The sequence below is a fragment of the Fusarium keratoplasticum genome, chromosome 14 (assembly GCF_025433545.1).
Source record: "Fusarium keratoplasticum isolate Fu6.1 chromosome 14, whole genome shotgun sequence".
NCBI lineage: Eukaryota > Fungi > Ascomycota > Sordariomycetes > Hypocreales > Nectriaceae > Fusarium > Fusarium keratoplasticum.
In genome coordinates this window covers 657,459-671,149 of record NC_070542.1, presented here as the reverse complement: position 1 = coordinate 671,149, position 13,691 = coordinate 657,459, and the positions used below count along the sequence as shown (strand labels likewise).

At 49.4% G+C, this 13,691-nt stretch overlaps 3 protein-coding genes across 3 annotated transcripts; 2 read left to right on the top strand and 1 right to left on the bottom strand.

The window, feature by feature from the left end:
* Positions 1 to 3,818: 3,818 nt before the first annotated feature.
* Positions 3,819 to 4,477, top strand: NCS57_01480900 (Fatty acid synthase subunit alpha; the record flags this gene model as incomplete). Its single annotated transcript, XM_053064396.1, has 2 exons — positions 3,819 to 4,313; positions 4,367 to 4,477. Exons 1-2 carry the CDS (start codon positions 3,969 to 3,971, stop codon positions 4,475 to 4,477), a joined length of 456 nt encoding a protein of 151 aa, XP_052906280.1. The 5' UTR covers positions 3,819 to 3,968.
* A 3,699-nt stretch (positions 4,478 to 8,176) lies between these two features.
* NCS57_01480800 (uncharacterized protein) lies at positions 8,177 to 8,467 on the bottom strand (the record flags this gene model as incomplete). The annotated part of the gene is made up of 1 exon (XM_053064395.1): positions 8,177 to 8,467. The coding sequence occupies one exon, from the start codon at positions 8,465 to 8,467 to the stop codon at positions 8,177 to 8,179; it is 291 nt and encodes a 96-aa protein (XP_052906279.1).
* A 3,780-nt stretch (positions 8,468 to 12,247) lies between these two features.
* On the top strand, positions 12,248 to 12,580 carry NCS57_01480700 (Espin; the record flags this gene model as incomplete). Its single annotated transcript, XM_053064394.1, has 1 exon — positions 12,248 to 12,580. One exon carries the CDS (start codon positions 12,248 to 12,250, stop codon positions 12,578 to 12,580), a length of 333 nt encoding a protein of 110 aa, XP_052906278.1.
* Between the last annotated feature and the right edge of the window lie 1,111 nt (positions 12,581 to 13,691).

The window sequence follows — 13,691 nt, the reverse complement described above, 5'->3', positions numbered from 1 at the left end:
TCCTAAAAGTGGAAAGCAACGGCTAGTTGACGTTATCCTTGACAACGATACTAGATAGTTATCCCAATACTACATAATAAAACGAATGCTTCGCTTGCAGCCCATCTACGAAGAATTCATCGCCAAAGCTAAGAGGCTATTCCGAGACGCTCGGAAAGGTAAGGGTAGATAGAAGCTTCCTCCCTGCCTCGAGGAGTCGAGCTTTATTAACGAGAGCGATTAGGCGGTGCTAAGGACATTTGATGAGATACTCTCTGATTTCCACGTCGTTATGCAAGTACTTCAGGGAGATAGACAGCCGCGATATCGATCGTCTGGAGTTAGGGAAGCTTTTGGTTCCATGACTAATGTGCTGGAGGCGTTTGAATTCCTACTTGGGAGGCTCGAGGACGCAAAATCGCGTATTGAGAGGCATCCTGAACCGGAGCAATTCTGTGTCAATGTCAACCTTAGTTGGAAGAAGCTCGATAAATATTATAATACTCTGAGGGACTCGCTAGCATACTACGCCGCCGCCGCCTTGCACCCTAGCCTACGATGGGACTATTTCGACGAGGTTTGGGGTCAATAGCATCCGGGTTGGGTCGATGAAGCGAAGGAAACCGTGCAACGTCTTTGGGATACGGAATACAGAGACCTACAGATCACAGACACCTCTCCTGAAGGTCCGGTTGTGAAGAGGCGAAAGACGACTTTGTCCTCCTTTGATCGGTATCGTAATCGATACCGTCAAAGCCAACCCTCCGCTGCTCAAGCGGATGAATATATCCGCTGGCAGGCCAGTGTGTCTGGGAGCGAGAAGGACGTCGCAGACCCAGTTGAGTATTGGGTCCTTAAGAGGTTTGAGTATCCAAGGCTATCTCGAATGGCTCTTGATGTCATGATAGTGCCGGCCATGAGCTCGGAGTGCGAGAGACTATTCTCCGCCACCGGGTTGATGGTCACGCCCCTCCGAAACCGCTTAGACGCTGGGACGATTAGACTAATCCAAACGCTGCGATCTTAGTTACGCGCAGGCATTATCAAAGATGTCGATAGCATACTGCTTGACGATACAGCGTTACAGGAGGCTGTTGGACGGGCTGGCTTGGAGGAGCGCCAGGAGTAAGGCAATAGAAAGTTGTTGGAGATTATAAGTGTGAGGCGACTAAGTCGGTAGCAAGGTGTGGAAGAAGGAGGAACATTCTATAAGAAATCGGGCCTATACATAAATAGTGGTTCCCTTACTGCACTTTGAGATAGAATTAAGCAATTAGCATCTTCTCATTTCAACAAAAGTTTTAGCGACGGGTTCCTGAATTGCCTGATTAGGAAATCCGAGTTAATGTGACAGGGGTCTTCCACGGGTTCAATATTATGGACATCAATCCACAGATGGCTTCGTGGACATCAATCCACGAGCACTTTGCTGAGTAAGCCGTCAATTCCATCCACAAAGTCGGATATTGACGTGGATGGATTGATTCCCTACCCTGCTTATACCAAAGCCGGCTGCTGGCTTTCAGGAGGCAGATCGGGTCTCACGCCGGCGAGAATATCGCCTACACTATAAGGAATGTCGTCCGTGATTGGGGGATCGATTCGAAGCTTGGGGTCTCGATCTGTGATAATGCGACCAGCAACGATGTTTGCTTGCGAAGCCTCTACACAACTCTCGATGCCTCGATGACTCGAGCGAATACGGAGGCACGAAGGATGCGATGTTTCGGGCATATTCTAAACCTTGTTGCCCAAGCTTTCCTCTATGGCGATGATGCAGCTTCTTTCGAACTTCAATCTGAGGCTTATGGCATGCTGGAGCGGGTTGAAGAAGACCTCGAACACTGGCGAGCTAAGGGTCCAGTTGGGAAGCTTCATAATATCGTCAGGTTCATCCGAGCCTCTCCGCAACGCACCGAAGCATTCAAAGCACATGCCAGGGAGCAGGAGGAGGCGGAACATACAAGCTTGCAGAAGAATCAACGGCCGAGCTTGAAGTCATACAGAACAACGCTACGAGATGGAATTCGACCTATATGATGATCGAACGCGCCTTGATCAAGCAGTCTGAGCTCAATAGCTTCATTCAAGAGCTAGGGCTGGAAGCAGACGCCTCAAGAAGGGTTCCTACAGCTGACATCCTGACCTCTGATGACTGGAAGGTCCTCAGGGAAGTTAGTCATATCTTGGAGCCGATCTATAATATGACGATGAGAACACAGGGATGGGGTACAAGCGGGGGTCACGGCCGGCTCTGGGAGGTCATGACAGGGATGGAGTTTATTCTGGAACATCTCGAAGACTGGAGGGTTCTCTACGAGGATGAAACTGCTCATCTAGCTGCGGAAGTAAGGCATACGATCCAGGGAGAGGAGCCCGAACCAGCTACGGGTGTGAAATCAACATCTGCGCGACCATCAGCAGTCGGACAAACCCGAGAGCGACCCTCACGCCAGCCACGACTACCATCACGACTTCAGGGGTATGAGATCACGCCGTTACGCCGCCGCCGCGAAATAGCTCTTCCGGCCCATCCACTTGTCAGCCCACAGTTTAATGAAGATGCCCTCCCTGCACATTCTCGAGAGGACTACCTACAGGGCGATGCTCGTTCCGTGAGCAATATTGCTAGTATGGAGGGCCAAGAGCGTGCAAGTATTAGGGCAAGCATCAATAATGCTTGGATTAAGCTTAACGAGTACTACATTCTCCTCGGGCGATCGCCTCTGTTTGCGGCCTCTGTTGTTCTAAATCCGGACCTTGGCCTCCGGTGGCTCGAGACTAACTGGACCTCCCCGGAGCAGCTACAATGGCTTCGGGATGCAAAGGATGGCATCAAAGGCTACTTTGAGCGTTGGTACTCAAACGACGATGATGCCTCTGAGGAGAGTATTTTCGCCACGCCCTCGTTAACGCCCCGACCTGAGCAAAGTAGGTTTGAGCAGTGGGTAAAAAGCCGGCAGCCTAAGCTCTCAGCAACAGGCAGTGAGCTTGGACGATACTACAGGCTTGAGCCGGAGCAGGTGAATGACCCTATTCAGTGGTGGATTGATCATAGGAACGCTTTCCCGCGTTTAAGCAGATTTGCATTGGACGTCCTTGCTATTCCGGCCATGGCAACTGACTGTGAGAGAGCGTTCAGTCTTGCGAAGCTTACAGTCACCTCACAGCGGCATTCCCTGCTTGGATCGAGCATTGAGTCGGTCCAATTACTGAAGAACTGGATCAGGGGAGGGCGTGTTACTCTAGGGGGCTTATGCTTGAGCAACAAGGCCAGTTAGAACCTAGGGCAGGATGCCGAAGCTGGGGATAGCTTCACGCGACCTATGATATATCAGATATCTATCAACCAATCAATCAAATCAGATATAGAGGGCAAATTATCAGTTCAGATCAGATTTGGGTCCTGATCTGATTTGACTGATCTGACGGCAACCCTGCATGCTTGCGAGGGCTGCGGAAGAGATCTGACGACGAGAAGAGGTTATCCACAAAGACGTGATATGTCGCTTTTGGCAGCATATTTGCTAGGGCAACAACGACGTTCTGGGTCGAGTTCAAGGCGATAGGCTTGTCTTCTATGGCAGGCTTCTTCCCTGCGGCCTTGGCTGCACCCTGCCTCTACCGCCTCTTCGCCCTCCCTGGCCTTGTGTAGATGACTTGTTGGAAGAACTGTTGGAAGAACTGAGAGTTCCCCCTTAACTTCAGGATCAAGATTAAAGTTTGAAGTCCTACGATTAAGGTTCAAAGTCCTAGATGGAATCACTCAAGGATATAAGGCCCCAAAGGGCCTCTCATTGAGATCATGAAAACTTAACTAAGAATAATTACAATCACGACAACAAGAACTACCTTTTGTCAAGTGCACTCAGCATCCCTGCGCGACTCAACAACACGCTAAGGATCAGCTCAGCAAGGTATTACTAAACCCTGACGCCCGCGTCTCGGAGGATAAGAAGTCTACCGAGCTCAAGTTTAGTACCGACTTCATGAAACAGTCTGAGAAAATCGTCCCCAGCGTCAAGGCCAAGGAGACCCAGCAGGTCATAGAGGCTCTTGCCCAGAAGGTAACCAGCAAGAACAGCAATATTGGTGTCGACGTCGAGGACATCTCGGCCGTCAACATCAACAACGAAACTTTCGTGGAGCGCAACTTCACCGCCAATGAGATTACGTATTGCCGACAGGCTCCCAGCCCCCAAATCTCCTTCGCCGGTCGGTGGAGTGCCAAGGAGGCCGTGTTCAAGTCACTGGGTGTTGCTAGCCAGGGAGCTAGCGCCGCTCTGAAGGATATTGAGATCATCAAGGGTGAAACTGGTGCTCCCACAGTTTCGGTAAGATCCCCAACAAGCCTTGATGGGTAAACAATGTACTAACAACTCTCTAGCTCCATGGCGATGCTGCTGCTGCTGCCAAGAAGTCCGATGTGAAGGATATCACCGTGTACATCTCGCACTCTGACAGCCAGGCAATTGCTGTTGCTGTTACCAGCTTTTAGGTGCATAATGGATGAGGGGCAAAGAAAGGTGCATGTTCGGACTGGGATGATGACTACCGGTAGGCTTTGACTAAACGTAGGAATTTATCGGATGGCGTGCTTTTAAGTTATGAAAATAGCCAGGGTATTAGGCTTTTAGGACACCAGGGGATAAAATGCGTCCTTATGTGATAAAATAGCTACGTATTTATAGCTATAGAGCATACTAATAGAGAGGAAATATCAGGCAAGATCATGTATGAGTCTGAACCCTGACTCGGATGCTGATGATATTTAGGCACGAGAATTGTGAGAGTCGTTGAGTGACACATGTTCATATATAAGGGGCAAGATAAGATGGCATGCCCACTAGCTTAAGGCACCTCTAATCCTAGACTTGCATTATAAATTCTCCTCGAATAGTAATAGCAAAACCCTCCTATTTTCTATATTTATATCCTCCTAATTTCGTCCCTCCATAAACTCCGCACTATCGCCCGCCCGCTAGAGGTACCATAAACTGACACTCCAAATCTTCTCAAACCTCTCATCTTCCTTATGTTTCCCACGCCTAATTCACTATCTCCCTTCTATGCCTAATAAAAGTGCCCCTTAATAGCCATAGTATCTCATCCGCCGCTTATTTTCTGAACCATAACTTTACGCGCGCGGTATACCCAACATAGAAACTTAATATATATATTGAGAAGATGCGATAGAGGGGCAAGGACGGAGAGTAGGAGGAGTTCGCAGTGGAGGTAAGCGAGAAACTACGCTATATCGCCGTTTACACCTCGCCTATTAAGCTAGCCGAATTCCTAGTTAACGAACGTAGGTGTCTAGTTATCTACTTCGTTAGGGGATTGCATAAGGATAGAGCTTTGGGTGAAGTCGCCTATAGTCAAGGACCAGGAGTAAGTTAACGTGGGGGCGCAAAAGTCAGCCTCAGCGCGTGCGTAGAGCTTCTCCGCGTTATGAATCTCCTTGAGACGGGAGAGTAGGGGCTTAATTGCGGCGGCATAGATGATACGCGATGTGAGGGAATGCATAAGCTTTGCGGCGACTTAAGGATGTGAGGCTTAGACTTAAGTGGCTGTCTCAGGGCTATGGATCGCTGCGAAGATAGTTCCGAGGTTATACGCTAGCTTTGTTATATTGGGCGAGATTTCTTCCTATTGGCGATGGGATTAAGCAATGAGGAAGTTAAAGAATTAATAAGGTTGCCGAGATCGCTTAGCACGAGGACCAAGGTTTCTTCGTTAGAGGGCGTGAGACCTAGGGCTGATCTTGTGCCTTCCTGGTGGTATAGATACTAGGGTAAGTTCCAGTAGGGTGTTTTCCCTAAAGAGAAAAGCGCGCTGTCTCGAGAGAAGAGGTTAAGAAAGATAGCTTTAATTTCCTAGGCAATTATAAGTAAGCTAAGTATTAACTATGTGGGAAGGGGTATTACCTGATGCTTAGTGGTGAATGCCTATTTGGGGCCCGCGGCTTTAATATAAGGTCTTGTATGCTTGATAATGATGGACTTAGGTGCGTCGGTGCTGAATTAGGACATTTGTGTTGTACAAACGGTGGTGTTGACGAGGCCACCTGAGAGGCGGGTCGTGGACTATGTTGTGTTGGGGTAGAGGGAAGAGAGGTATTTGTTGTAGTCTGCTACTACTATGTTGTTTCCCAGTCGCAAATATTTTATGTTGAGTGGATTGAAACTAAAGTCAAATGGTTGTTGGTGGTTACCCGTTGGCTCATGTGGGGCTAGGGCCCCAGGCGATCCAACCTAGCAAACTAGGTTGGTTACGGCAGGCTATAGGGGGGTGACTGTTGCAAAACCCCAAAATCCACCTCGAAAGTGTCGAAATGGGCTAGCGGTATGGACACCCCGCCCCGCAGTACATTGCTCCATGTACCTCAGCGTAGGTTACCTGCATTTTTTTTGCCTTCCAACAGATGCAAGTAAAGCAGCGGGGCCGCAGCGGACCAGCAAAGCGCATTTTCATTCCCGTTCTACAGACATCGTTGGAAGAAACTGCGAGTTCCCCTTAACTTCAGGATCAAGATTAAAGTTCGAAGTCCTACCATTAAGGCTCAAAGTCCTAGATGGGATCACTCAAAGATATAAAGCCTCAAAGGAATAATTTAACCAAGAATAATTACAATCAGTACAATAATTACTTTTTCGTCAAGTGCACGCAGCACCCCTGCGCAATCCAACAACAGATCAGCCGCCACCATGGCGGTCGAATCGGGAGACACCAACGCTTAACTGTCCTCTTCCTCTTCCTCCTCATCCGGCTTGTTGAGCTGCTGAGCGTCGAGTTAGCAGTGAAAATGTATTTGACGACTTGATCCTGTTGAAATGAGAAGATGCAGGTTGCTTTTTTCATATCTCAAAGTGAAGTAGGGGAACTACTATTTATGTACAGGCACGATTTCTTGTAGAACGTTCCTCCTTCTTCCACACCTTGCCACCGACTTGGTCGCCTCACACTTGTGATCTCCAACAGAAGGCACTGGACAAGGGCATCGATCTCTTTGCTTGCGCGAAGACATCCAACGCGTACTCGCCCCACTGCTAACGCACTATCTAAGTGTCTCGAAAGTTCAGTAGAGGGTTGTTATTATCATATTGCAGCCAAAGTGAGCTAAGTGAGCCGCTAACCATAATTGGTTTAGATCCTTGCACAGTACGCGTTGGATGTCTTCGCGCAAGCAAAGAGATAAGCTAGAGGGGAAAAAAAAAAAAAAAGGATAAAGGTCATGAGTGGTTACACTACGGCGATCACAAGCTCAAGAAGGTATGCCTTCCCCATTTACAAGCACATGGTCGCTGTCAGCACTCTCCTCGTCACAGATGGCACGTGCCAGATGTGTGGCACCCCTGATGATAACAGCATTCCGACTTTCGAGCTGCTGGATGGGGCACTTTTACCACTGATACAAAATGCAGGAGAAACCCACCTGCCGAAAAGCCGGATTGCCCGAAGTACCGATGCGGTGGATGCTGCAGGAGGCGGATGTGGGCGTGTTCAAGACTGGAAGGCCAAACAAACAACAATGGAGCAAAATACCGTAGAAACTCGAGAAATTCAGGCTCTTGGCATTTCCACTTTTTCCTCGCTTATGCACGATTTGCCCCAGAGAGCCCCGCTATGCTGACTTGAGCCAATCACAACTACAAGAGATCTTGCAATATCCCCCTTATTTCCAGAGCAGCCATTGGGTTCCAAGGGGCCCACTTTGCCAAGCGCCCGAATTTCTCGAGCTTCTACGGGTATGTCAAGGGCAAGGATCACTACCATCGTGAATAGCTTCACGGTCAGTGTGAACGCTACACCATAACTAGCATGAGGCAACAGCCTGCTGCCTATAGGATTGGCAGACAGAACACAGGTATAAAAGACCGACTCTTGTCGCTCCTTTAGATAGAAAATTAAGCGCTCATTTGATCCTCATGGCCCATCAGTACTTGAGGGGGCCTATAGTCCGGCCTATTCCCGTGACTCGGTCTTCCGCAACTCCGTTGTGCTCGGAAGACCAAGCACGGGGGGGCCGTTGACTAAGGAAAGGGGCTCTTGATTGGGGAAAAAAGGTACTTATATTCATAGCTAATTACAGTGGGAATAGAAGTCACTTCATTATGTTCAAAAGCACACATTACTGCAAGTCAAAAATGAAGCTATTCACATATGCGATGAAAATCGACAAACCATTAGACAACCCCTATGAGCTTTCCTCCTCTTTAGGCACCCAAAAAGGCGTCTGACAGACTTCAATAACGTCTCCAATAAGCACGTCGTCGTCGTCGTCGTCGTCGTCTGCGCTTATCTCTTCTTCGTCATCGACGATTTCCAACCCATCAGACTCGAGAGACAGAACCTTCTTTCCCTCGTGCCGTATCCGCTCCTCGTCGGCAAGCAAATCCACTGCTTCTTGCACAACCTCGCCGTCGTAGTCGAGGGGCATCGTGATAGGAGGTTTCCAGTGAGGAAGAAGTCCTTGGTCTTCTCTCATCTCGCGATGCAGCGCGTATCTCTTGCTCATCCACTTCGCGGACGAGAGATAGAGACGTCTATCAGTCTTAGTCCACCACTCTCTCCGTGGCCGGCCTTTGAGTCCTTTCCAAGCAGTCTGAGAGGAAGCCAGATAGATGTTCTCAACCTTCAGCTTCTGGATACTCTCACGGACGACTCCTCGCACCCTCATAACCCACCTCCGTACATATATCATCTCGTCCTTCACGGCTTTCTTCCTAACCCGCCGTTCCTCTTCTTCCTGTTGTGATTGTCGATTGTAATCGTCTTTGGCGACGCGCAGTCTGGCATCGCTCATGCGAATTGGACCGTAATTAGCCACGATTGACGTCCCCTGGTCGCGAGCCCGGCGACTAAGATTCTTCTCCTTAAGACGGCGCATCTCCTGAGTCGCCGTGATGCCATTGATCGCCAGTGTTGTAGAGGCTTTCCTTGCCTTTTCATTGACGTGCGCCACGGATGGTGTCAGCGCAACCCCGGACATGATTGACGCATCGATTCGAAGCTTCACATAATGCTCGTATTGTTGAATCCTATGTATACGGAAGGGGGGGGTCTCCAGGGCGCCCCAGTTGACCGTTGGAGGCGTAGAGGGCATCATTATAATCTCCTTGTCATGAGCTTCATCCGGATATATATTTTGGAAGGCATCGTCGCCGTCTTCCTCCTCATTTTCGTCATGAGAGTCAGAGTCGTCATCAGAGGAAGACCCAAAGGAGGTATAACCCGGAAGTTGAGTCTCAGCCACTTCCGCAGTCAGGGACGACAACGGATTCACCATGCGGTCTAAGACAACAGCTGGATTATAAGGAAAAAGACCGCACTTCTGCCATGAAGAGAGGATCGTCGACTTCTTTGTCGTGCGCCTTCGTATCTCCTGAAGATGGAATAGAAAGTCCGCTTTATTAAAGTCGGTTGCACCGTCCGCAATCTCCCTCGTCAGGACCTCCTGATGCCAGTGTTTATAGCAGCTAAACATACCAACATCAAGAGGTTGAAGGATATGTGTGAGATGCGGAGGAAAGGGGAAAAGAGTGATATTATGAGACTCGCAATGTGCGAAAAGATCCTTCGTAAAGTGAGATTCGCAACCATCTAATAGGATAATCCTTTTCTGCCACTCTCGAGATGGCTTCGTATGTCTGACGAAGTGTTCAAACCATTCCAAAGCGATAATATCATTAATATATCCCTTTGGAGATGTCGTGATGACAGCCTCGCCGTCAAGATCATTATCAACCCACTTGGACGGGATTTGGACACCGGGCATAATTATAAACGGCGGTATCACCGCCCCGGCTGCCGATATAGCTTCAATAATCGTGATGGAGATAGTCTCGTGGGCGTCAGTCAGGACTGGCTGGTTTATTTCGCTGAAAGTCCACACGAAGATACCATTTTTCAAGTATCCGATCTGGAACCCTGTCTCATCGATGTTCCAGATATTCTCGGTTTTCACGCCGCTGCGGGAGAAGTAATACCACTCCAAAAACCACTTCTGAATAGAGGCACGATCCTCCATCGCTTTACGCTGTGCATCTCTCGTCGTCGCCTTTCTTCTATGAAAGATCTGACGATGACGTCTCATAAAGCGGCGAGCCCAGAAGCGCGAGGCCGTAGCCTTCCTGCCGGTGGCCCTAAGGATCGCATTGGCATGTTGACGAAGAGTACGATATTGTATGTGATGTCCCTGCGTGACACGCCGCCAACACCACACAATTATCGACTGTTCCTCTTCTGGTGAGAAAAGAGTGTTGTTCCCGCCATTTTGGCTGCGTGGATTCGCTCCTCTTACCCTCGAAAGAAGTCTCTTGTATGAGACTTTAAAGGCCCGGGCAGCAGCCGCGACAGAGGGGAAAAACCTTGACTTGACGAGAGCTGCTGCGGCGACGGTACGTTCTTCGAGGTTCTCGGAGTTAAGCGGTGGAAGTGCGGCAAACCGGTCTCCGGGTCAATCCACCTTTGATGAATAGAATCTCCAGAATCGTGGCTTTCCAATGATGTATTCATATCTCGGATTGATGAAGAATTGCAATTGTTGTGGTTGAGTGAAGTTGAGGTGGTTGGAAGAGGTTTGTCGTGATGCCCTCACGACGGGTGGGGTAATGACATATTAGGAGCATCATCGGTGCAGAATACGGGACAATCGCAATAACCGAGTGACTTCTCTTTGTGTGTAATGCACACGTAATTAGAAGTATCTTTCTTATTGCCCTAATCAACCGGCCTTTTCCTTAGTCAACGGCCCCCCCGTGCTTGGTCTTCCGAGCACAACGGAGTTGCGGAAGACCGAGTCACGGGAATAGGCCGGACTATAGGCCCCCTCAAGTATCACTAGTGGGGTCGTGCAGAACAAATCGGACATTAGTCGTCTCGAAACGAGCCGGCTATGGCGATGGTGATCGTCGTGGAAGAGGAGAATTATCCCCGGGATTGCTTGGATCGTCCAGGGTCATGTTGGTTACCTTGAGTTGTGTGGGAGGATGAGCGGGACCAGGAGCAGGAACTGCACCCGGAATTGGGCCTGGAGCCATGGCTGCGACTAACTTTGTTACAGTTTTCTAGGATTGTTCCTCTCCTTCAGTCACGGCTGCCTGCACCATTCCGCAATGAAAACGGTCTCGTGCTAGACGATAAAGTGAAAGGAAGGGCGACGCAGACTGCGAGTTTGCCCTGTCAGTCGGAAGGAGGTTTGCCTGGGTTGGGTCCTGAGAACCTAAATGAAAGACGCGCGTGGCCAACAGAAGGCGCAGGTCCTGACTGAAAAGCGACCTGGCGCGGTTAAAGACACGAGTGAACCCACTGATCCAGTGAATGTTTCGCAAACAATCCCTCATGCGACGAGCCAACGATGCCGGCCGATCTAGTTTGCGCCTCAGACTTTTGTTAGGTTGTCTGTGAGGCTCGAGATGAAAGTGGCGATGTTTGATTGTCCAGCGGGTGTTGAGAGTCTGCAGGGACTGGCCGGGGGAACGCGTTCACCAACAGCGCTTAGCGCGTCTCACCGGCCACACCTACGGAGGCCGATAGGGGAACACTGTTGCAAAACTCCCCTGTCAGTTGTCTTTAGGGCCCCTTCCCACTATTAACCCAGATATCACCCCACACCTTATTTGTCCAGATGGGCATGACTAGCAGAGCGGGTACTGCAGACCAGCAGCGGGCCCGCGCGACGTTCTAGAATCTTGATCTACACATTATGGTCTAAGTAGTTTAGTTCTTCCAAGCAATTCTTAGCGAGCGACACGATATTCTAATCAACCTGATTTTCATTGGCTGTGGTTGAAAGTCGAACGGCGCGCTGTGCCGGATGATAATCGCTTTGTCCGGCTTCAAAAGCTGTGGACGTGTATATGCCAGCGTCCCCTTTTCTACAGCCTCAACTTTCAATTCAGCGACTCGCATTGCGAACCCCATTTGAGCAACAGGCACTGTCCTTGCATAAGCGATTTTCACTCCAGGTGCCAACATCTATGTGTGAGCACTCAGCACCCCTGCGTAATATTCACAACAATTGAAAGCTCGCACGCAACAGGGTAGCAGTGCGGCTAAACTTCGCTAGGCTTGCGCGCCAACCATATTAGGAAATGTAACGCTCGACCGATTGTCAACATGCCGCGACAGTAATAGTTCTAAAAAAAAAAATAGAAGTGTTTTTCCGTATTCTTTAGACAGTAAATCATACATTAAAACTACATTTGAGTCTAACAATTGGCTGTGATCTTGAAAACCTAAGTGCTGATTCCCCCCTGGAATAGCAATGAATGGCCGCCATGATATGGTAAAGTCGTTGATTGAGGCAGGAGCGGCTATGAATATTCTGGACGCATCTGGAAACACGCCGCTACTCTGGGCTTCATACAAGGGGCATATGAGAGTCGTTGAGTATCTATGGGAAGACACGAATCAAAAGCTGCGAGACAATGACGGCAGGACTGCCTTGCATCTAGCAGCGACAGCGGGAATGGAGGAAGTAGTACGGTGGCTCATTGACATGGGTGCCGATAAGGAGGCCAAGAACCGCGCTGGTAAGACGCCGCTGTACTATGCCGCTAGGAATGGGCATGAGGCCGTCGTGGGGATGCTCGAATAAGACGTGGCAAGTGGAAGGCCTAAGAAAGTGGAAGAATATTACTTCGCTCGCATATGTTGGATTGTGGCATGCGGCAATCAGGCTAGCAGCGCTCTGCTGGCATCTCATAGTGGCATGGATTTTCAGTCCAAAGGGATTAGCAGCCACAGGCTCAATGTTCGCTCTCGACTGGTCTGGTCGGGGAAGAAGACATCGGGAGGACGGTCTGAAGAGGGTGTTACTATGAGAAGTTGCATGCAGAGCTCATTTAGCTAGTTGGTAAATGGTAACGGTGATGATAATGTCTCATTGACTGAAGCTCCTTCTAGTAGGCTCACTTGGAGAACAGCATGTTCCTCCGCCACAAGAAATGGCCATTGCGGGACTCGGGGTTACCAATTACCACAGAATAGAATAATAGGTAGAAGATTTGTTAACCATACTCTTAGCCACATTCTGTATTGAGTGGTCATCAGAGATCGTCGCTTGAGAATCCTTTCCATCCTTTTTGATCCATTGCAGTGCGTCGGTAAAGCGATGTAATCTCTACATAACCGGGAGTATCCGAGCAATTTTGAAATGAGACATCGACCAGTGCCCCGTCATCGCAACCGGAAATGGCCAGATATTCCAACACTCCAGGTATCTGTTTCAGCATGCTTCGCTCTGTTGGAGACCTGGACCAAGGCAAGTTGTCAGCGATGCTCAGACAATGTTGACCGTGTCGAGATGGCTCGGCTTCTTACATTCGTCCTAGCAGGATGTCTTTGTCGGCTTTTATCTTTTCGTCCGAGGCGTCGAAATGCTGCCATGTCCTGGTCTCGTTCTCTGGCTCCTTCCTCTCCCACAGTGCTCGGATGATATTTATCATGCTCTCATTGTGGGCGAGGTATGCCCGAGGCACGTCCTCACAATGAAATTCAAACGTCTCGTCGTCCTCGTGGAAGCGCGTTATAAAGACGTCGCCATACCAGAAATGTTCGTCGATTCCAAGCGTCTCAATTCCTAGGAGGGACATCAGGCTTTGGTTTGGCGAAAGCGCGGTGTTCCGACACCAATAGAAGAGGTATTCCCCATCAAGCTCCTCCAGATTTTGTTTTGCGACTGTGATCCGACGGTACGCGCGCTCAAA